General features: G+C 40.4%; 1 protein-coding gene across 1 annotated transcript; it reads left to right on the top strand.

Annotated features, from left to right (window-relative positions):
- The first annotated feature begins 514 nt into the window (after positions 1 to 514).
- Positions 515 to 21,404, top strand: LOC143292867 (uncharacterized). The gene is made up of 12 exons (XM_076603510.1): positions 515 to 573; positions 9,148 to 10,037; positions 10,684 to 10,858; positions 12,293 to 12,414; positions 13,313 to 13,579; positions 15,548 to 15,711; positions 16,111 to 16,182; positions 16,692 to 16,837; positions 17,182 to 17,276; positions 18,606 to 18,805; positions 19,737 to 19,912; positions 20,877 to 21,404. The coding sequence occupies exons 1-12, from the start codon at positions 555 to 557 to the stop codon at positions 20,903 to 20,905; spliced, it is 2,355 nt and encodes a 784-aa protein (XP_076459625.1). The 5' UTR covers positions 515 to 554; the 3' UTR covers positions 20,906 to 21,404.
- Positions 21,405 to 22,301: the final 897 nt, after the last annotated feature.

Here is a 22,301-nt window from a genome sequence, read left to right as displayed (position 1 = left end):
GTGTGTGTGTGTGTGTGTGTGTGTGTGTGTGTGTGTGTTTGTGTGTCGCGAGTGTGTTTGTTTTTGTTTTTGGGTTTTGTTGTTGTTTAACTAAATAGGTAGTTTCGGTTGCTGTTGTTTTTGTTTTTCTTTTTCTTTGATTAAAAACAACGTGAAACGTTGATAAAGCTGCTCATATAGGATGAGTCAGTTTGAAATCATGGTAAATATAAAAATTTTATGCGAGCTTCACGAATAATGGAAGATGCATTTTACGTTTCGGTCAGCTTTTTTTTTTTTTTTTTTTTTTTTACAATGCTGCTTTTCATATAATCAATCAACATTGACTCAAGTCACGTCAACTTGAATAAACATTGGAAGTTTTGTGCAATACTCTAATATTTTTCTAACGATAAAAGCAATCAAGTTGTATAGACATGTGCAATGATTCATCGAAATTATTTGTTCACCTTTTATAAATAAATGATTTGCTGCTGAATGCTAACTTCGCGGATGATGATGGTGAACTATTATGGGATAGTAATGGTGGGCGCGTGATTTTGAACAAATGCAGAATGCCTGCAGAGAGAATTGGTATGTCTTGGTTGGACGTTTTGATGGGGAGAAAATTCGTGTATATTTCACTGCGATCAAATCCATCTCCTGTAACTGCGATCTAGCTGCTAAGTCCTTATGATTAAAGCGCACGCCCTTGGACGCCCGACAGCTCCCATTTATGGTAAATATGGCACTGGGAAGGAGATAATCGTGTTTGTTAGGTTACCGGGGTGCGCAGTTCATTCGTTACATGGGCGATTTTGAGAGCGATCGCTCGTACAGTGTAAGGCAAAGTGTTACAGATAGCAGTTGTGAGATGGACGCAAGGCAGCTGTGAAGGTTTTGAACACGCAGACGATGTAAACTGTTCGAATTTCCCTGAATTTTTGTCGTGCAAATGGCGCGTGTTTCAAGCAGTGTTTACGTGGCCAGATGGACAAAACAAAAGAATAAATTTCCTAGCGATCTACACAAGTAATCAAGCAAATTGCATGATGTAAGACAGTCTGGTTTACAATGCAGAAATAGGATATCTGAATGAATATGTGAAAGTGCCGGTGAGTTGCGCAATATCCCATTGAAGTTGATTTCTGATTCCTCACAAAATTATTCTGGTATTGATTGTTCGCCTTTATATAGTTTTGTTTGTGGATGAAGGAGATTAAATCCTAGCCACCAGCCATCATCGGTCAAATTAATACTTAAGGTTATTTGTCAGTCAATTTTGACAGGTTAATCACCTTAATGTTATTTGAATATTTCTTCTTTTTGTTAATTTTAATCTTAGATTGCCCTCTGCAAAGCAACTTAGATAAAATACATTGCAAGAAATACATGTGCAAGTGAGGTAGTAGAGTACAGATCCCAGAATATTGTGAAAACACAGATAATGTCAGTTTTTCACACAATGCCATTATTAATGATCTTCACTGTTGTTTCAGTTCTTTGTTTGAAAGGTTTTCAAGTTTTCTTTACAATGGTATATCCATAACCCATTGGTTACAAATCCCCCTGAATAATGATAATGACATTATTACTGTCTTTGTGTACAGATTTTTAGTTTAGTAGTACAACAATAACTGTCACCCTTTTGCATGACTTCACCATATCTGTTCCTTAGGAGATTTAACCTTTCAAATGAATACATTATATTAAAGGCAAGTTGAGTTTAAACAGTCTAAATTTTACAACAGTTTTATCGGTGTTAAACAACAGTAAAGTGTTGTGATGTCATGACTGTAGCTCTTGAGAGAAATCATTGATTCTTGCTCAGTGGTACTAATTGTTGTGGACTGTTTCAAATTTCATTGTCTAATATATTTTTTGAAAAAGAAAACTGGAAAAGGGAAATAGAAAAGAAATTTATGATTATATTAATTCAAGTTTTTACTTGAATTCATTTTTAAATGTTAACCTGATACAGTAGTAGTCTTAACAAAATTGAATGTTTCTCTCAGTCTCTCGCAAAAATGTAGTTTGGTAGAGCTTTTGAAATAAAATAAAATAAAAGGACCAGTGATAAGAAACTCAAGAGAGAGCTGGACAGTACAAGTTCTTCAGAGAAGAAGCCCCCCTCAGTCAAGTGTTTTGGCCCTTAACTCCTTACACTCTAAGGGGGCCGGACCACACGCAGGTCATGACTCCTAGATGCCCTTGTATTGCCTCTTTTTCCTTTTTTTCTTTTCCTGGTCTGTAGCAGGTTCAAACTTCGTGCCTCCAGACTTGTAGATGTGGGCTTCCTCCATTCTGCTTTCGTATGGCACAGTGAGCTCAATCCAGAATCGCTTGTTTTGTTGCCTTGCTCTTGCTGATGATTTCCAGGTTTTTCTACCCCTCTGATAGGTCAACTGTGCATTCCCAATCTTTTGACACCATCAAGCAGCCCATGGTTCTATGCTTTGGATGTTGCAGCTGTTCCTGGCCAGACTTAATTGCCTTCTGCAAAGCGGAACTCTTCTGGAACTTCTGGTGGGGTTGGTGCTCCTTGGACAGTGCTCACCATGTGTGCAGTTTCTTTTAGCACGTGGTTGTGCCTCCATGTGTACCGTCCTTGGCTCAACACCGCTTTGCATGAGCTGAGGACATGTTCCACTGTTTGTTTACCATGGCAGAGTGGGCACGCAGGGTCATCTGCTTTCCCCCATTTCACCAAGTTTATATTCGAGGGAAGGAGGTCATACACAGATCTCAGGATGAAGCTGATCCTCAGAGGGGACATGTTCCACATATCACTCCAGCTGAGGCTCCTTCAGAGTGCATTTTCCCATGTTGTCCACTGCCCCTGCTAGCCTTGCTGGACTGCCTTCTGGACTCATCATCCTCTTCCTTCTTGATCTCCTGTATGATCATGTCTCTTTTTGCTTTTCCCTTTGCCTTGTCGATCCCAAGCCCTGTCTGTTGGTTTGGTTGTGTCCTAGTATCCTTTATTGTTTATAGTTATTCCTTTGTCTTAAGACTTTATTTTGCTGCACTGACTGCCTCCTTGGCTTTCCATTTTCTGCCAGTCTTCACTTTGGGTTGGTTGGATCTCACAACACTGTCTCCTGAGTCTTCAAGCATGCTGAGAAGTCTTGTCTGGCCTTCCCTACCTTGTAAAAGTTGTATTCTTCAACAAGGGGTTTCAGAGGTACCGGTAGTCTCAGCTTTGCTTGGAGACAGAAGAATGCCACATCAGTGAGACCAGGTGGGGCACCAAGCCATTTGCGTGTGTACTTTTTTATCTTTGCCTCAACCAACTCGACTGTGCAGTGTGCTACAGCTGATATCAAATATCAGGAGAGGCCACAGGAGCTTTGTATTTGCCATGAAGGCCACACTGGTCTATGATACGCAGGCCATCTTTTCCTGTCTGCTTGGTTTCCTTTCCTTTTTTTTTTTTTTTTTTTTGTATCTTTCAGGGACTTGTCCTACCATCTTCCAAGGCTCTTGACTGGTTCATCTGACACCGTTGGAATGGCTTGGTTGGCTACAGTGAATGTGACTGTTTCAGCTTCCTTTCCTTTATGCAGTGAGAGGCTCAGTGATTTCTTTGGTTTGAAGTTCATCCTGGCTGAGGCAACTAGCTCGTCCAACCACTTCAATATTTCACAGGTGTCATCCTCTTTTGTGTCATCCATTAAGGCTTTCAAAGGAGGTATCTGCTATCCGTGACAGATGTCGGCTTGATCTGTTCCCTTCATTGACGCCTTGAAGATCACTTCCATTGCCAGCACGAACAGGACTGGAGAAATTGCACAGCCCATGGCTATGCCCACTTCCAGATTGATCCAATCTGTGTATTCCTTGGTGGTGGACCGCATTGAGAAGCCATGGAAGTACTTCTTCAGCATTTCCCTGATGTTCGTTGGTACATGGTGCATCTCGGGAGCCAGTTGGATCATCTCATGAGGAACTGACCTGTACGCATTTGTCAGATCCAGCCATACCACGTCTAGGTTCTTTTTCTCTGCCTTTGCTGTTCGGATTGCATCCCAAATCATTGTGGCATGTTCTACACAACCAGGAACTCCTGGGATGCTGCTTTCTGGACTGACACATCCAGGTACTCATTTTCTGTGAGGTATTTTGTCAGTCTAGCAGCCATGACAGAGAATAAGATTTTTCCTTCAACATTCAGGAGCGATATTGGTCTGAACGGGTTTGTGGTACTTGAATTCTGCTCTTTCGGGATATACATGCCTTCAGCTATCATTCACTGGTTGCTGATCTTCAGGTCCCTCCATGCTGATCTTATCACTCTGTGGAGCCACTCAAGGACTTAAAAACATTTCTTGTACAGCAGGTACAGTATTCCGTTTGGCCCTGGTGATGATTTGGCCCTGCCTGTCTTGACCACTTTATGTACTTCCTCAAGGGTTGGTGATTTATCACTGAACTTCTCTGGTTTCCTGGGATGAACCAAACCCTTGAGATCTAGTGGTTTCTTACTTTGCGGATCGGAATACATTTTCCTGAGAGTGTCCCTGATTTGGGCTGTTTGAACAGTTTCCTGGCGAACTGAAAGGGGTCTCAGAAGGAGCCGTCTTGTGTCTTTTCCTTTTTGCTCCTTTTTGTCCTTGCTGATTCTGCTTTACTGAGGGCATTGTGCTTTACTTTCAGGTCCTTCCAAAGTTTCTGTAGGCCCTACTTCTCAAATTCTGAAGCAGTCTTCATCCTTTTCTTGAGCTTTCTTTTTGCATTTCAGATGTTGTCCATTTCTCGTTGTTGCCTGCATTTTTGCGAAGGTGTCTTTGTCTTTGGTTCTTTCACTCCATATGTTTCCCGACAGGTTGCGTACATGATGTCTCCATAGGTGGCTAACTTGTGTTCTAAGGTGCTCTTTCCTGTCAGTGCATCAACTTTTTGGACTAGTTTCTGGTCCAGCTCTTCCCATTCCTTTTTTGCACTTGCAGGTGGCAAGTTTAGTTTCTGGCATTTGGCTTCAAGACCTTGTACAAATGATTCGTTTGAATTATCGTGGCTGTCCTTGGCACTGGTTTGAGTCCTGGCCTTGGTTTTCCGACGTCTTATCTGCTTGTGCAGTGCACTGCTGAGATCAGATTCTTTGTACAACCCTTTTTGGTGCTGTGGATCTTCATGCCACGCTCAGTGAGAATTTCCGCCCACAGACACGTGGGAATTCCATCGGTTCTGAAATTGTCCATTTACCATTTCCAGTCATGATTCTGTTGGCACCGATGGATTCATCATTCTCTCCCCCTTTTGGTGAATCCTAGGAGCATCTCTTCTTTAACTCTTTCCATACGAACGGCGGAAGAGACGACGTTAACAGCGTTTCACCCCAATTACCATCATCAAAATATTGCAAGCGGAAGGCTCTTATACTGAAGAGGTGAATGTTAACAAAGAACACCACAATTCTGACGACGGAAGCTAAAGGTTGGGTCATTCAGACACCCACTGGACATCCGAGGGGTCTGTGTAGAGAAGAGAGGACTGGCCGTACTGAGTGAGTTAAACAACTCGTAGCAATTGATGAATGGTAAGGTCTGCTGCTAAACCACAGAACCCGTCTAGTCTTTCCCAGTGTCACTCAGTCTTTCCCAAACGTCATTCAGACTGTTCCTGAAAGTCAATGGCTTACCCTGTGTCTCACTGATAAGAAACTCTGGGGAGAGCTGGACAGTACAAGGTCTTCAGAGAAGTAGCCCTCCTCCTCAGTCAAGTGTTTCGGCCCGTAACTCCTTACACTCAGACTTGTCAAAGGGAGCCGGGCTGCACCCAGGTCATGACTCCTGGATGCCCTTGCATTGCTGCCTTTTTTTCTTTTTCCTGGTCCAGAGCAGGTTCAAACCTGCTTCTTCAGGGTCGTCACTACCACAGTATACATACCAGAAAAAAGTTTATTAGTTCAAACAAAACGAAAGGGAGGGGGAGGGATGCAGGGTTCCCTTTTGATGAGGAGGGTGACTTCACATGTTTTGCTATATCTACATGTTTAGGGTACTATTACCCTCATTTCACAGTGATAGAAAATCTATCTTTTGAAAAATGTTTTACAACTTGTGTAGCAGACACCATTAAATGATTTTAACAGCAGGTCACAGAACTGAAAGGGTTTCTTATTGACTGAAAGGCAGTGCCAGTGGGTTTGACCAATCAAGAGCATGCAGTGAAATAATACATGCTTAATAACAAAATTGTAGACAGTAAACGTCTGGTTCTAAATTCTAGGGGGAGAAATATTCATATAAAAGTTATAACACAATTTTCAGGAGTGAAATAACATGTGGCAGGAGTCTGGTAAGGTGCTGTCTTTTAGGAAACATCCGAAATTTCACCACAGACTGCCAGCTGGGGCAGAGCCGACTGAGAGCTGCCTTTAAGCGCTCGTTATTCATTTCCTGTGTCATTCAGTCAGGTTTCAGTCACACACATGCACACAGACAAACACAAACCCACACTGACATGTAACCTTTTACATGTATGACGGTTTATGTTTTTGGTATAATTTCACCCAGCCAAGTAGGTAGCCATACTCTGTTTTCGGGGGAGGGGGGGGGGGATGCATAGTGGGTATGTTCATGTTTTCACAACCCACCTAACACTGACATGGATTTCAAGATTTTTAATATGCATATTTGATCTCTGCATGCATATACATGAAGGGGATTCAGGCATTAGCAGGTCTGCATGTATGTTGACCTGTGAGATCGGAAAAATCTCAGCCCGAATGGCCTAAACCCACCTGGTGCACCAAAACTGTGTATCAGACTCAGAAAACTTTGGCAAGAATATAGCGCTCAAACCATTTGACCACCGCACCCATTTCTGATTACTTTGGATATATTGCGCAGAATTGGGTGTGTGAGTAGTATGTGAAATGCATATAATTAATGCACACATTTACTTTACATATAAAGTTCTGCGTAGTAATGTAATTGTATACTACTATGCTGATGAATCACTGATTTAATTTCCAAATGGATGAATAAAGTTGTATGTTATTGGTATTGATAAAATATTAATTTGTAACTTGTAAGTTTGCCTGTTAAAAGTTGAAACTGGGCTCTACTCGATATCAACCAACTGTCCACCTCCACACCCTTTTTCCAATCTTTTGTTTTTGTTTCCCATACCAAAAACAATGGCATAGTCTTAAGACTTTTGGCTCTAAATTCCAGCTGCTTTTTTTTTTTTTACTTTTTTTTTTTTAAAATCAAATGGTCATTGATTGTTACTTTTCATGACATGTGCTGTTGAAAGGTTCAGTCTTCACATTTATTTAATTGATGGAAAATAAATCTGAGTTTATAACTGAAAAAAAAAAAATTGATTGGTGATGCTGCTCCATTGTTAGTGATGGAATTACAAATGGAAATCACATGAATTTTCAAGATGCATATCATAGGCAGTAATAGAGTGAATAAGTGATTGACCATGCATAATCATCTGTCTTCCTTTTCTGATATCTTGAGCAAAACTAAAACCAGTAAAAGACTTTAAAGAGTGAATTCTTAATAAATAGCCTGGTTAAACTCGTCTTTTAAAAAGTATAAGATGGCTAATGCTGCTTGCATTAAAAACAAAGACACAAAAATATTATGAAGAAAAAGAATGAAAATCATTTGGTGAGAAATGAAAGGATGTGAAATTGAGAGTTCAAGTGTTTGGGGTTTTTTTGTTTGTCTTGTTTTGTCTTTGTTGTTGTATTTTGGGGAGAGGGGATTGTTGTTGCTGGTTTTTTGTTTTTTTTGTGGGTTTTTTTTTTTTGGTTTTTGTTTTGTTGTTGCTTTTTTTTTTTTGCTTTTTTTTTAAGTACTTTATAGCCAGTTGTTCCATGCTTAAAAGAATAAGAAATATTGTGTTGAGCATTGTTTTTTCTGTTTGCATCACCCATTTATCTTGACATGAAGAGGTCAAATGTGAAATATCCCATTGTTTTTGGATGGGTCAGGAGAGTAGTTCCATTGTTGTCCTTGCACAGTTGCAGATGTACATCCCTCACTTAAGTCATCCAGTGTGAAGAAAGCTTCTTTTTAAAAAAAAAAATGTTAAGTATATGGCCTGCCAGGAAAAGAATTAGCACAACACAACAGTGCAGTGTTCCTCATGTCATTGAAATATCGTAATGGGTGAAGAGTGGAGAACAGTTACAGGAGAAAACAAAATTTAGATTCAGAAAAAAATAAAAATTGGTTTTAGCTAAGGATGTCATATCTAAGACTACATACAGTAAGTGCTGACATATTAATATTTTGATTGAATGAATTTTCTTATTCTTATTTAGCCTGTGCTCTCAATGAACCAGTTAATCATGAAATGCATTTTCAATGAGTCTTGTGTAAACTTTAAAAACTTGGTTCATCTGTAGTCTCTTGTGCACTGTTTCTGCTCAGAGTATCCTGAGTTTTCCCTGTTTGTGTTACTCCTTCCTTTCCAATGACCCTATCGGCAGATGATACAATCCCTGTCTAGTTTACACTATTGCCACACCACCAAGCAAGATCAAAGGTCAAGATAGCAGAAACAGTAGAAGAATAAATGGATGTTGACTTTCTGACATTTAAAAGCACCAGCAGCTTTCTTTAAAAAGAAAAAAAAAATGTGGATATATATATAGCTAAATGAAATTGAAATGGTCAGGCTTAAAGAGATGCTATTGAAATTATTTGCACTTAGGCTGTGTCACATTTGTCCCATTGTGTCATAAGAAAAATAGAAATTAAGGGCTGAATGATTAAGCAAAAATTATTATGCAAAGAGTAAACTTAAACGTGTTCATGATTTCAAAATATTTTGACTGAATTGTAATGACTCAAAATGAGTCTGCATTACATCTTGGTTGTCCATGTGTATACATATGTATGTCTTTGGTAAACATAAGCATCATAATTTTCTGAATGGCAAGTAGTATAGGAACCAAGCTAGGAGTAGGAAGGATATAAGATATGCATTAGGCCTTTCCAGTGATCCTCTTTTTGGCTCAAGTGTGAACAATGTTTATAAAGATGAATCAAGTGGGTTCAGAGGTCAAAGGCCAAAGTCCTTTTGGCAAAATGGAAACAGCTCAGTAGAACTTATATATCTTACCTGGTTTTCATCTTCATCTCTCTCTATATATATATGATTATTGATTTAGAAATACAGGTCTGTAAATGTATTTTGCAGATATAAAAAGCGATAATGTGAATTCCAAGCCAATGAGTTCTGTCATCATTCAAGGCTCCTCAGCTGGCCCTGTTGTAGCCAGCAACACAGTGACCGTCGCCAACAGTTTGACCACTAATTTTGCCGCCACCACTACTCAGTCCCAGGTTGTGAACAGGACAGGGGTTGGGAATAAGCCTGTAGTGCATAGGGTGGTGAACTCCCAGCCAGCGGAAATTGTGCAAACACCAGTGACGAGCGCAGACACCACGGGCAGTGGTGCCAGGTCCATCACCGTGGACGCATCGTTGCATGGTGGTGCCACCATCACATCACATCTACAGTCAAGCGCCCCTGCTGCCTTGGTGACAGGGGACAAAATGGCCTTGAAGCGGCCCCTGTCTGGTGCTGGTAACTCTGGGGTGGTGACCAAGGTGATCATCACGAGGAACCCATCCTCTAGTCAGGCGCATGCCGTGCCTGTCCAGCTGACAGGTCTGTCCAGCAACACGGCCACCTCCACAACGGGCACAGGGGCAGTCAGCATCATCTCTCAGAATGTGGGCAGCACATCCCCCACCAAGACAGTGACCATCAGTTCTCAGGGCATTGTGTCGCCTGGCAAGACGGTGATAGCCACGCTGCCTGGGTCCCCGACCAAGGTGAGCATCCCTGTGAGTAAAATGCCCATTTCCCCGGCAAAGACCCCTACCAAAATCACCATGATTCCAGTGTCCATACCCAAGTCCCCCCAGCAGAGACTGGCAGTGTCAGGGGGGTCTAGTATTACTGTGGTGCCAAGGACGTTCACTGAGTTGGCCAGCACAAATTCCACCATTTCCAGCACGGCAACAAAGCCAGCCACCATCACAATGTCACCGTCTAAAGTCATCATCAAGCAGGCACCCAGTGTGAGTACACTTTTGTTTGTTCTTGCTTCCCTTGTGTGTTGAAGTGAATCACCAAATGTCAGACTACTACTACTACCACCACCACCACCACCACTACTTCACTACTACTACAGTATTAGTACTACCACAGTAACTAATATTTCTTTGACTACTTCTGGTACTACTATGACAGGTGTACTGAGATGCTAATTTTCAGGTTAATGCTTGATTTCTGGCTTGGACATTTTGTAAACTTAGTTTTCAAGTTTTTAGTTTTGATAATGTATACTTGAAGATGTAAAATAATATAACAGTCTAAAAGTGAAACTTATTTTTTGAAGTTTTCAGAATGGCTGGTAGTGGTACATACAGTTGGTGGCATTCTTACTATTAGTAAATTACTTTCTTCTTTAGACTTAAGTAATCACATGACCAATTTTGTATTTCTTTTCTTTTCCAGGTACAACAAAATCTGTAGAAGCTTGCCAAAAATATCAGCAATAGACCAGCAATACACTCCTGAACAAAGGTGTTTAGAATTTATCTGATGAATCAAAATGTTATGGTCTGCATATTCCCACTGTAGATCTATGATAACCTTCCATGTGTTTCTCTCTCCTCATCGTAATTTTTATTTTTTAATTTTTTTATTGACTGCCTTTGACAGAAAACAAACCCAGTCAGGACACAGACACAGATTGCTCCTACTGGGCAGGGTCCTGTCACCTTGCAGCTGCCCATCTCAGTGGCCGGCAGTTCAGCTGTCCAGCAGGTTCAGGTGCCTGGCAGCAAGTTCCATTATGTGCGTCTCGTGTCCCCCACCACCCAGTCTTCTGTGGCAGGTGAGTGGCAGATGTTTACAGACCAGAGATAGAGAGAGTGGAGGATATTGTTCAGGGACTGGAGAGAGATTAGAGTACAATGCTTAAACTGTAGACTGGAGACACTGAAAAAGAATGTTTAGGGACCACAGAGAAAGAGAGGTTGGAGGATAACATTTAGGGACTAGAAAGAGATGGACTCTAGCATTGAGACATTGAAAAAAAAGTTTGGAGAGACAGAGAGATTGTGGGAGAATGCTTAGGGACTACAGATAGATTGGAGGAGAATATTTACAGACCAGAGCCAGTAGAGGGAGATTTGAAAAGAATGTTTAAGGACCAGAAAGAAATTGGAGGATAATGTTTAGGGACTCGAGTGAGATTAGGGGAGAATGCTTTGAAGATAGTAGAGAGAATTTGGAAAAGAATGTTTTGGGACCACAGAGAGAGAGATTGTAAGAGAATGTTAAGGGACTAGAGAGAGAGATTGCAAGAGAATGTTAAGGGACTAGAGAGAGAGATTAGAGGAGAATGGTTGGAGACAAGGGAGACATTGAAAAGAGTGTTAAAGGACCAGAGAGATACTAGAATTAGAGTTTGATGTTTCGGGACCAGAGAGATTAGGGAAGAATGCTAAGGGACAAGAGAAATATTGTCCCCGCCAGGCACCACCCTCATCACACCCTCCACCAACCTGCAAGGCTTGCAGGGCTTTGCCCTTGTGCCTGCTCAGTATGTCTCGCAGGTGAGAGAATAGGGTGAGATATTGGAGAGGAATGTTTAGGGACCAGAGAGAGATTGGAGGAAAATGCTTAGGGACCATAGAAAGACTTGGGGAGACTGTTAATGGACCACACAGAGAGAGGACAGGGGAGTGTTCAGGGACCAGAGAGATTGGACAATGTTCAGGAACAAGTGAGAGACTGGAGGGATATGTTAAAGGACAACAGAGAGAGATTGGAGGAGAATGTTTATAAATTTCAAGATCCAAGGAGTAGGTGTAAATTTTGTTGTTGAAATTTTGTTTTCTTGTATTTTATAAAATACATTTAGATTATAATCAGAATTGATTCCAATTGGTTATTGATCTTTACTCAGTTTCACTGAACTTTTGTTGACAAAACAAAACAAAAACAAACAACAAAACATCTTCTACTGAAAAAAACATGTATATCTGTCACTAGTGCCAGTACCATTCAACATGTAATCTATCAACTGAATCAGAATCAATAACTGGGCCTTTTAATTTTGATAAATGTATCAGCCACATTTTACCTTGTGATGATCGATAAAGCTTATCATAAAAAATATATATAATATAATAATAATATTTTTTGTAATCCCTAAACTGCATCAGGACTTCCTGGAACTTCTGCAAGATGACCTTTAAGTTTTGTGTAAAATATTGGTTTGCATTGGTGGAATCTTTGCTTCATAATTATATTTTGTTTTCAGTGTCAAAGCCAATTTCTACTGTGGCAAAGGTGATTCCTGCTGCCAGACCAATAGCCCCAGCTGCAGCTCCTGCCCCCAGCCAGGTGAAAATCACACTGCCAGTCAGCCAGAACGTTCAGCTGGTGAGAATATAGCATGCAGATTATGTTTTGTTCGGTCTCTGCCTCTCTCTCATTCTCGTCTCACCCTCAGTCTCTTTCTTTCACTCTCTTTTTTGCACTCTCTCTCTTTCTTACACACACACACACACACACACACACACACACACACACACACACACACACACACACACACACACACACCCCCCAAAAGGAGGTCACCTAAGGGGCATAATCTGCTGCGTGGTCTTGTCCCCTGGGAAGGCATGGTTTTGAGCAGCCTCACCAGTCTGGCCAGATCAGCAAATTTCAGGTAGATAATCTTTGTGAGAAGCTCTGAAGTTGGATGAGTATCTATTCTTAGAATTTTTTATGGTGAAATTTCAAACTACTCTTTCACACATCTTCTGTGTGGATGACAAAGAGATGAAATGGGAACCTTTTTCGGCAAATTAAAAATTTTGCTGGACTTCTTCAGAGTACAGCCATTTGCTGTCCCAGAAACTTTTCATGTTGTACACCTTGGTTTGAGGTAGGCTGATATATTTAAATAACGGCAACAAACTCAGCAGGAGAGTAGTTCAGTTCTAAGCTTGTCAGAATGTTTTTAGTGTTGAATTTGATTATAGTCCAAAAGCTAGCTTAGCCTTGTACATAGCAGCCGCACAAGAGCTGTATGGTGGTTTGTTGTGGTAACTGTAAGTGTTCTTGCTGGACTGTTAACTTTTTACAGTTTTCAACATTCATTGAAATCACACTCATTCTCACATAGATCAAATAACAGTGAAGAGATTCTGATTCCATTTGGCAACTAATATTTGTTGTAAGGTCATGTGGTGGAGGAGAGTTCTGTTCTTCCAATCTCTCATTCTGTCTTTTTAAAATGCCTCATTGGCAATAATGGCTTGTGTGACATTGGCAGGTTCAGCAGTCTGCCAAATCCGTGGCTGTAGGAGGACAGACTGTTCAGCGGATCATTCTCCCTGCGGCCCCCTCCTCCATGCCTGTGCAGCCTGCCAGCACACCCACCATCACCACCCCCAACTCCCTGACCCCCATCCGCCCTAATGTGCAGTCCAACACTGGGGGTCTGACCCAGCTTCCGCCTGGCACCACCCTCATCACACCCTCCACCAACCTGCAAGGCTTGCAGGGCTTTGCCCTTGTGCCTGCTCAGTACGTCACGCAGGTGAGAGAATAGGGTGAATTGATGCAGCTTAGTGTGTACTTGGACGGAGCATTATCTGATCATTGGGAGCATTTCTGTATCATACCTGAGATGTTTTTCAGTTTACAGTTGCAATGTGTTGTCAAAGCGTGCGAACTGATACATGTGCATTACACATCTGCAGCTTTTTTTTGGGGGGGGGGTGGGGGGGGGACAGATGACTTATCTTTGCTTGAACCCAACGCTCATGATCAGGCATTCAGAGAAGTCCAAGTCTTTTATTTTACTTTGTTTCGGTTTTAACCCCTAGGCTGCCTATATGACGAGATAACTCGTCATGGCAAGCATGTACGCTTCACTGCCACAATGACGAGATAACTCGTCATCGAAATATTCTGACTTTTCCCTGCTTTGCGTTCAGTTCGTTGACAAAAATGCTGGTAGCTTTAGCTTGGGGAATCTTTCTGGATTCTATTCATAACCAGAAACCCCATCTACATCATGAGGCAGTCCTTTATTTGAACGTTTTGTTTGGGTTACTGTCCCAGTGTTTGCCTGGCTCCTCTCTTCGCTCGCTCAACAAAATGTCGGACTGACGCCGTGCTCAAGATATGCGATCGTAGCGAACTAAATCAACCAAGATTGCTTTCATTTGCTGATGCTCAGAAAGAATTGAAGCACAAACTTGAAGAAGACAGTGATGAACATTTGTAGGACGATTTGATAGAAAATAAAGGGAGCAATCAAGAGAGTGGCCAAGATACGACTATCAGTGAGTGATGCCGGCTGTGCAAACCTTAGCAGACAACAGAAAGTGACTGAATTATTAGCAAGACAGTGTGAGCGATTTTCTTGGCACACAGCCAACGTGGTCTGATGAGAACTGGATAAAGTGATCATGTAAGAGGGGTGAAGAGGAACGGGGTGGAGACTGAGGGGGCGTGGCCTCTCATCCACATTATGACTTGGAGAAGTCACAATGCATTGTATATCTATCTCTTTTTAATTTTTTTTTTATTTATTGTGGTTGTTCTAGTATGTTTTTGTGTATGCAGATATCCATTTGTCCAGAAAATATGATACTTTAGTGCAAATTTCCTGACTAATGTTAGTAATGAACAAGTTGAAAATGTGACAAAAAACAAAACACTGATTTTCAAAACAACAGCATGTCACTAAAAATATATAAAATGGGAAAACATCATGTGTTTTTTGTTCTTTATTCATTTACCTTTTAGAAAATATATACTTTTATGGGTCTTTCTCCAATAACAAAGAGCACAGAATTTTTTGAAAATTTATGCCCGTTTTTTTTGTGAAAAAACCCTGGCAAATAGATTTCACTTAAATCTTATTTTCCTGGCTGCGAAAGGGTTAAGACAGATGTATTATTGTTCAATGCATATTGTACTACTGTTATCCACAGTAAACCAAATGATTTTAAACAGTTTGATTTTTGTCAGGGTTCATTTCACATAACCTGTCCCCAGTTCTGGAGACTGACCCACATATAAACACTTTCACTTTGTATAGATCCATCAGCTGCTGTGTTATATGTTATTCATGGAATTTTTGTTTTCAAAAGTTTTCTTTTTCTTCTTGTCCGTTCTTACCTGTATGGTGCGGGTGGCATGTTGGCATTTTTTGGTTTTGTTTGCCTGTTATATATTTGTGGATTATGTATGCTCTGTTCATGTTAGATTGTTTTATTGTTGTTGTTTTAGTTATCTAGCAAAAAAATAATGGTGTGGTCAAAGGCAGTCCTTGATTCATGTGCATGAATATGACTAAATGTTTTTGTTCTTCTTTTTTTTTTTTTTTCTTTTAGGGAGGGGCGGGGGTATGGGATCAATATTTATCACTTTTTCAACCTATATATGGCCCTGTGTGGTTGGCTGGACTATGGGCTACAGTGATAAAAGTAGATAGATGATCTCTCTTGTCCAGAGTTCATTATTTCAGGAAAAGATGAATTTTTGGTAGTTGCAGCTGACAAAGCCAGCAGCAGTGAGCAGCACAACCACACGATCAGCCGCCGTGCAAGCCCAGACACAGCCGACGCAGGCGGCTCAGCAGAAATCAGACTACGTGCCTATTGCCAGCAATGACCCGGCTGTTACCCATTTTACAATACAGAGAAACAGTGTCAATGGGTGAGCTGTCTTTGTTCAAAAATGTGCTAAACACGTTCACTAATAGATTCAAATGTGTGTCGTTTGTCTACTCCTGCTCTGCCCCTCAACCTCCATCATCATGTTACCTCATCCCCTGTCCTGGAACATGCACACACACGTTGTTAGATGTGTCTGTTTTCTGTAAATAATTCTCTCCAGTTAATCGATTAGTCATTGTCTCAGGGTGCTTTCTTATCAAGGTGATAATTATTTTTCTCAGTTTGAACAGTCTGAAAGGAGTCTAAGGCTTTTGATATAAGGAAAAATAAGTAAATAAAACATCTGAAGCAGTCTTCGATCTTTGTTCTTTCTGTGCCTTGTTTTGCGATGCGATGGCTGGTGCAACTGTCAAGTTCAATCCAACATTGTCTTGCACAGGACGGCGTTTGAGGCAACTGGTGCAAGGCCCAGGAAACCCTGCAACTGCACTAAATCCCAGTGTTTAAAATTGTAAGTATATTTTGGATGTTGCATGACTAATAGCATTGAATGACATATTCTTCAAGCAGTAATGAAACTGTTCATTAATACTGTCAGATTTGTTAGGAAACAGGGAAAACGCCTCTAACATCCTCCTTGTAGACATGGTAAAACACCTGTGTTGTATGTGGTTTTTATCAGTGTAACTGGCTATAGTGAGAGCGTGTTACCTATTGAAATTCATGCGCTTGGAGAGAAGAAATAGGTTTGGTGATAAAATAGAACTGCGTCTTGTACGTTATCTTCCTTGTGTTTATTGAAGTGAAGAGCCATATTAAGAAAGCAGAATCCTGAATAAAAGTCATGAACTACACAACAACGTGGCAATTTCTCTTGAGAGATAACAGTGCTGACTTGACATTAGGTGGGACAGCTTGTTTTTCTGGGATTGTTTGTTTGTTTGTTGTGTATTTTTCTTCCTGTTTGTAATATATGAGAAGAGTGTTGCATCACTGAGATATACAGAAAGTTGTTTGCAGGTACTGTGATTGTTTTGCCAACGGAGAGTTCTGTCACAACTGCAACTGCAACAACTGTGCCAACAACCTTGACCATGAGGAGGAACGCTCTCGAGCCATCAAGTCCTGTCTGGACAGAAACCCCATGGCTTTCCACCCAAAGATAGGTAAGAGCGAAATTTATTATTTTTGAATATCTGTAGTGCCAATCGATAGTGAGAGTCTACTGCAGACACATACAAAAAATGTCAAAGGTATGGATGTGTAGTCCTGATAGATAAGTAGTTAGAGTGTACTGGTCTGCAGTGAGTAGGAAGTGTACTGTAGACATGTTTTGTTGTGGGGTTTTTTGGGGTTTCTTTTAAAGCAGTTGTTACATAACCATGTGTCAGTCTATACATTAATTAAAAACAGGCCAGAAATTTGCTGATGTATTGATCTAAGGTTAGTTATTTGGCTAATTTGTCTGGGGAACATCTTCAGCCTGTTGAAATATTGCTGCAATTTTCAGGAAAGGGCAAAGATAATGACGGCAACAGACGGCATAACAAGGGATGCAACTGTAAGCGGTCTGGATGTTTAAAAAATTACTGTGAATGTTATGAGGTGAGCGTTTGTGTCTGTTCAAAATAATACCATTTGTTCATTGATTATTTAAGTAGAACAAGACTTAGCAAAATGATATGTTTTTTGGTTTTTTTTTGTTTTGTTGTTTTTTTAATGCTAGTTGATCAGTGGATATATGGACCATGGTGTTTGTTTCTTGTTTTGTGTTTTGTTGTTGTTTTTTTGTTTTTGTTTTTCCTTACTCTTTCCACCAGACCTTGAGTGGTGGTCTGGGTGGTGGTCATTCGGATGAGATGATAAACCAAGGTCCCATGTGCAGCATAATCCCATGGCTCTAAAACCATGGCAACAAATGTGTTGTTCTTGGAAAAATTCTGTAAAAAATATATATATCCTTGTTGACAGTAAAACAAATGCACTTGCGAACAGAAAAAGAAAATGATATATGGGTGGTGCTTGGCTGTGGCAACACACTCTCCCTGTGGAGAGCTGCTCGAATTTCACACAGAAAAATCTAATACTTTTTTCTTTTTTTCTTTTTTTAAGGTACAGTTCAATAGGCATCTGTTGGGTGGTTATAGATTGCAGAAAGCGGCAGACAGAAATATTTATCACAGTACAGGGAAAAAGTCTGTGCTTTCATCATCTTCATCAAGCTATGTGGAAAGTTGTCAGCATAGACCAGGATAATTTGGGTCCAGATGAAAAGAAAGTGGTAGGTCTTGTTATGAATGTGAAGTCCAATGGATGAGAACAGTATCTTATTATATGGTTTACATATTGGCTCTTTTTTGTGTGTATGGTTTTTTGTTGTTTTTTTTTGGGGGGGTGTGGTTGTTGTTTTTATATTAATGTATGTTTGTTTTTTCCTTTTGATTTACTTTATTTCGTTAATTACACACACACACACACACACACACACACCACACCACACCACATCACACACACTGTCATTGCCCACCCTTCAGGTCCTCAGGATCAGGTAACCAGGAGTGAAAATGATGACTGCAGGGAATGTGGAGACTGTTTCCTCTACACTCCAACTTTCCCACACACTCTCTTTCAGTCTCTTCTCCCAACTTGGTCCTCCGCTCATTTTCTCTCTCTCTTTCTGTCCGTTCATCTCAGCTCTATCTCTCTCCCACTCTGTCTCATTCACTGTTTCTTTCTTCTTTTTCTCGCTTCCATTTTTCTCCCTTTTTTTTTTTCTTTTTTTTTTTTACTGCCTTGAACTTTTTATTTTTGTCATTTTGTTCTTTTGTTTTTGCTTTATTGATGCTATTAGCACACTGCGCCCCTGTGCTAAGATTAGAAGGTTGAGCACATTGTAGATTTCCATTACAAATAAAGTATATTGTTTTATTTCAGGCGAAAATCATGTGCTCCTGTTTCTGTAAGTGCGTTGGGTGTAAGAACTTTGAGGAGAGCTCTGAGCGCAAAACCTTGATGCACTTAGCAGACGCTGCAGAGGTACGGGTCCAACAGCAGACGGCAGCCAAAACCAAACTGTCTTCCCAAATTTCTGGCATTCCTTCTAAGCCCCCATCCTCCTCGGCCAGTGGAGAGAGGTAGGTGCAACAAGGAAGGAATGGAAATTTTATTAACTGGGGGGAGATAGAGTAACAGCATTCAGAGCCTTTTTTTTTATAATCTTTTTTATCCAGCATTCAAAAGAACGGAGGAAACTAACGCTCTTACATTCAGATTCTGTGGAAGTGAAACTACCGCTAGATTTCGTGTTCATTTTGTTGTAGTTTTACTGTTAAAATTGGTGTGCGTGATAGATAATGTACTACAGACATATATGAGTGTGGCCTGTGAGTTCATACAACCATGTACAGTAACCAGTATTACATTTTGTCTGTCTGAGCATGAAAGGTCATGTGATTGTCACCAAATGTGGCACTTCTGTGTGTATGTGTGTGACGTTGACATTAAAGTTGCAAACATGCAGTAACACCATGCACATGTATGTTATTAGTGTAAGATGGAAGCTGAGGCCCCCCTGACCTCATCATGTACAGGTCCAACTGGATGTTGCATGAACATTCACAACTGTTGTCAGTTATCACACAACTGTACGAAAAATAACTTCACTACAGTTCCAGTTACTGTTTTCTTTCCAATATATGCATTGAAATTTATGCCTGTGGCTATATACACAATCATTTTCTTGCCTTGTATTGTAAAAGCACAATATCACCCTGAAGAGGGTCAGTCAGATGTCATAGTCACCACAAAACACAAGTTTAAAAAGTTACTTTGCATGTTTAACATTCTGCACTTGTTATTGGATGTATCTGTCACTGCTGTCACCACAAAACACAGGTTTGAATAGTAACCCTAGCATGTTTTAACATTCTGTACTGTTATTGGAGGTGTCACAGCCGCCTTTGTCACCTCAAAATGCATGCATAATGAATAACCCGTGCATGTTTAACATTCCCCACTTGTTATCGGAGGCCTAACTTGAGGAATAAAAAATGTTCACTTTTACAGATTACCCTTCACACTGATAACAGCGGATGTGGCTGAGGCGACATCAGCCTGTTTGCTGGCCCAGGCAGAGGAAGCAGAAAGACTGAAAATGCCCCCGGTGGTTCAAGAGAGGATGGTCATTGAAGAGTTTGGCCGCTGTCTAATGCAGATCATTGAGTCTGCCAACAAGACAAAAGGTAAACCACATGCAGAATGTGTGTGTGTGTGCAGGACGACTGCGTGTGCATTTGTATTTATCAGTGTATATTCCTGGTTTTATAGGTGGCTTTCTTTTTTTGTTTGTTGCTGAGCTTTGTGAAAATTGAATCAGATATTGTGAATATTAGAAAGGTTGTATTTTTCTTTTATGAAAATACCAAGTAATCCAAAGTTTCAATTTGAACAAGTTTTTCTTCATAAGAGACAGAACTTTATATCATGTTGACCTCATTCAAAGATATCTCCTTGAAATTTTGCATCATGGTTGTTTAGACATTGTACTTTAAGTAGATAAGTTTGTCATAATTCTGTTGCATAAGATAAATGTTGTTATTGTTGTTTAAAATCTTAATTAAAGAAAATTCCCATGAAATAAAGTGGTTAAAAATTCTCTGCATCTCGAATTAATTCCAAGATTTCCGGTCAAATTTTTTTTCATTGGGTGCCTGGGGCCCAGTGTTGCATCAGAGCTTGATGGAATAAGATAGTGGCTAGCTGGCTATGTGTTGGCACCCTGCCAACATATACCACCCTCCCCGTTCCTTCCACCCCTAGTGGCCACTTTGACTTACCAACCCTCTCCCATACCCCCTTCCCTTCCCAGCTACACATGCTGCTGTGATGCAGAAAGACCGTACTTGTACTGCCAACTGAGTCATGTTCACTGTCAGTTTACTCCTGGCTTGCAATAGACTCAGGCTGATCTGGACACAGAATTTAATCACTGTTACTTTCTCTCTTGTACAACTAAGTTTCAGTGGGCACCGGTGGTTGTTCAGTGTCACGGCACTGCGAGATTTTACTGGGCACTAGCGGGCGCTCCGTACTAAAGAGGGTTTACTTGTTCAAATACTTCAACAAGAAACTTTAAGACATTACCACAAATAATCTGTCTGTCTATCTGTTAACTAATAGATTTGTTAAAAGATTTCTTACTCTCAGCAGCTGCAAGTGCAGCATCAGACTCCTGAAAGACGGCATGAAGCAGGACTACTGCCACTCCAGTCCACTGTCTGACAACAGAACTACAACCTGAGGAGGTGCTCTACACCACCACAGGCTCTCTAACACACCATTTGTGTTTGGGCACTGCTGGTCGAGGAGCATCACCATCTTCAGCCGAGGAAGAACATGTGTGTGTGCATGCGCCAAGACATGATGATGGGTGCTCCTGGTGGGTTGCTGTGGTCAGTACACCACGTAAGTGAAAGAGCTGTTGTTGTTCAGGGCAGTCTGACAAAGTGCACGTTTGTTGCTGCTGTGGCTGATCAGTTTGTTGACTCTCTTGTGCAAGACAGCTGTGATATCAAACTCCTCCTGTTCTAATGTAAACTTACTTCATCAAACTAGTAAGGTGATGACAACTTGAGGATGGATGGATACCACTGTCTTCAGTGACTGAGTATCTGTGTAGGTTTTCTTGGAAGATTGTTTATATATCCTTTGAGAGAGATACTTTTTATTGTCTTTTGATAATTACTTAAAAAGTTGTAGGGGAGAAAAGAAAGGAGAATTGTTTTGCTTGGGGTTTTTTTTATTTTTGTTTTTGTTTTTTTAGGGTTTTTTTGTTTTGTTTTTTTTTGTTTTTCTTTTTCTTTTATATGTCTAAATCCATCTCTGTGCTCTGACCAGGTTGATTCGGGTGACTGACCACATGAGAACCAGGGATGAGGTGGGATGGAAGCGTAAAAAGACAAAGGAAAGAAACAAGAAAGATCCAGTGTATCACACAAAGAAGATAGTCTCTTATTATCACTCTCTTTAAGCTGAGAGTTAATCCCATGAGGCAGCTATGGCAGTTTGATGTGCTCGTCTGTGTGTTGTGCAATGGTGTTTCTGTTTGTTCTGTCTCTGTGGACCTGTAAAACACAGTAAGAGAGGATTCTGTGTGTTTCAGAGTTCAGCTAGGGTCTTCTGAATCATGGCATCCATTGTGCTATGAATTTGAGAATGTAAGTAACAAGAAAGTAAATGACGATTGTTACCATTTACCATTTATATTAGGTTAGGCTGTGCTGAGATACAAGTGCATAAACTCATGTACAGGCACACATACATTTGTACTTGTGAGTTAGACATTCATCATGTAACAGCTTTTATAGCTATTGATTCATATGTTTTTTTTTCCTATAGCACACACTTTTGAGGGAAATATGATAAAGAGGAAATTGAAGTATGTGTATCTTGAAATGAAAGTGAAGAGAATGTCACAGCTTTTCTTAAATAAAATACTTTCTTGTGCAACAAGTTCATGAGAGAACATTCAAGGGAGAAACAAAACAAAAATCTAGGTTTAACAGTTTTACTTCTGTATGTACAGATAAATTTGATATGAGACTAAAAAAAATTTTGTGGATGATTTTTTTT

The sequence above is a fragment of the Babylonia areolata genome, chromosome 1, assembly GCF_041734735.1.
Source record: "Babylonia areolata isolate BAREFJ2019XMU chromosome 1, ASM4173473v1, whole genome shotgun sequence".
NCBI lineage: Eukaryota > Metazoa > Mollusca > Gastropoda > Neogastropoda > Buccinidae > Babylonia > Babylonia areolata.
This window is presented reverse-complemented; position numbering and strand designations above follow the sequence as displayed.

Bases quoted from the DNA above. Each gene is read 5' to 3' on its own strand.
- LOC143292867 (XM_076603510.1), top strand. The intron at 16,183-16,691 runs GTAAGTATATTT...AGTTGTTTGCAG, and splicing joins AAATCCCAGTGTTTAAAATT to GTACTGTGATTGTTTTGCCA. The intron at 18,806-19,736 runs GTAGGTGCAACA...TCACTTTTACAG, and splicing joins TCCTCGGCCAGTGGAGAGAG to ATTACCCTTCACACTGATAA.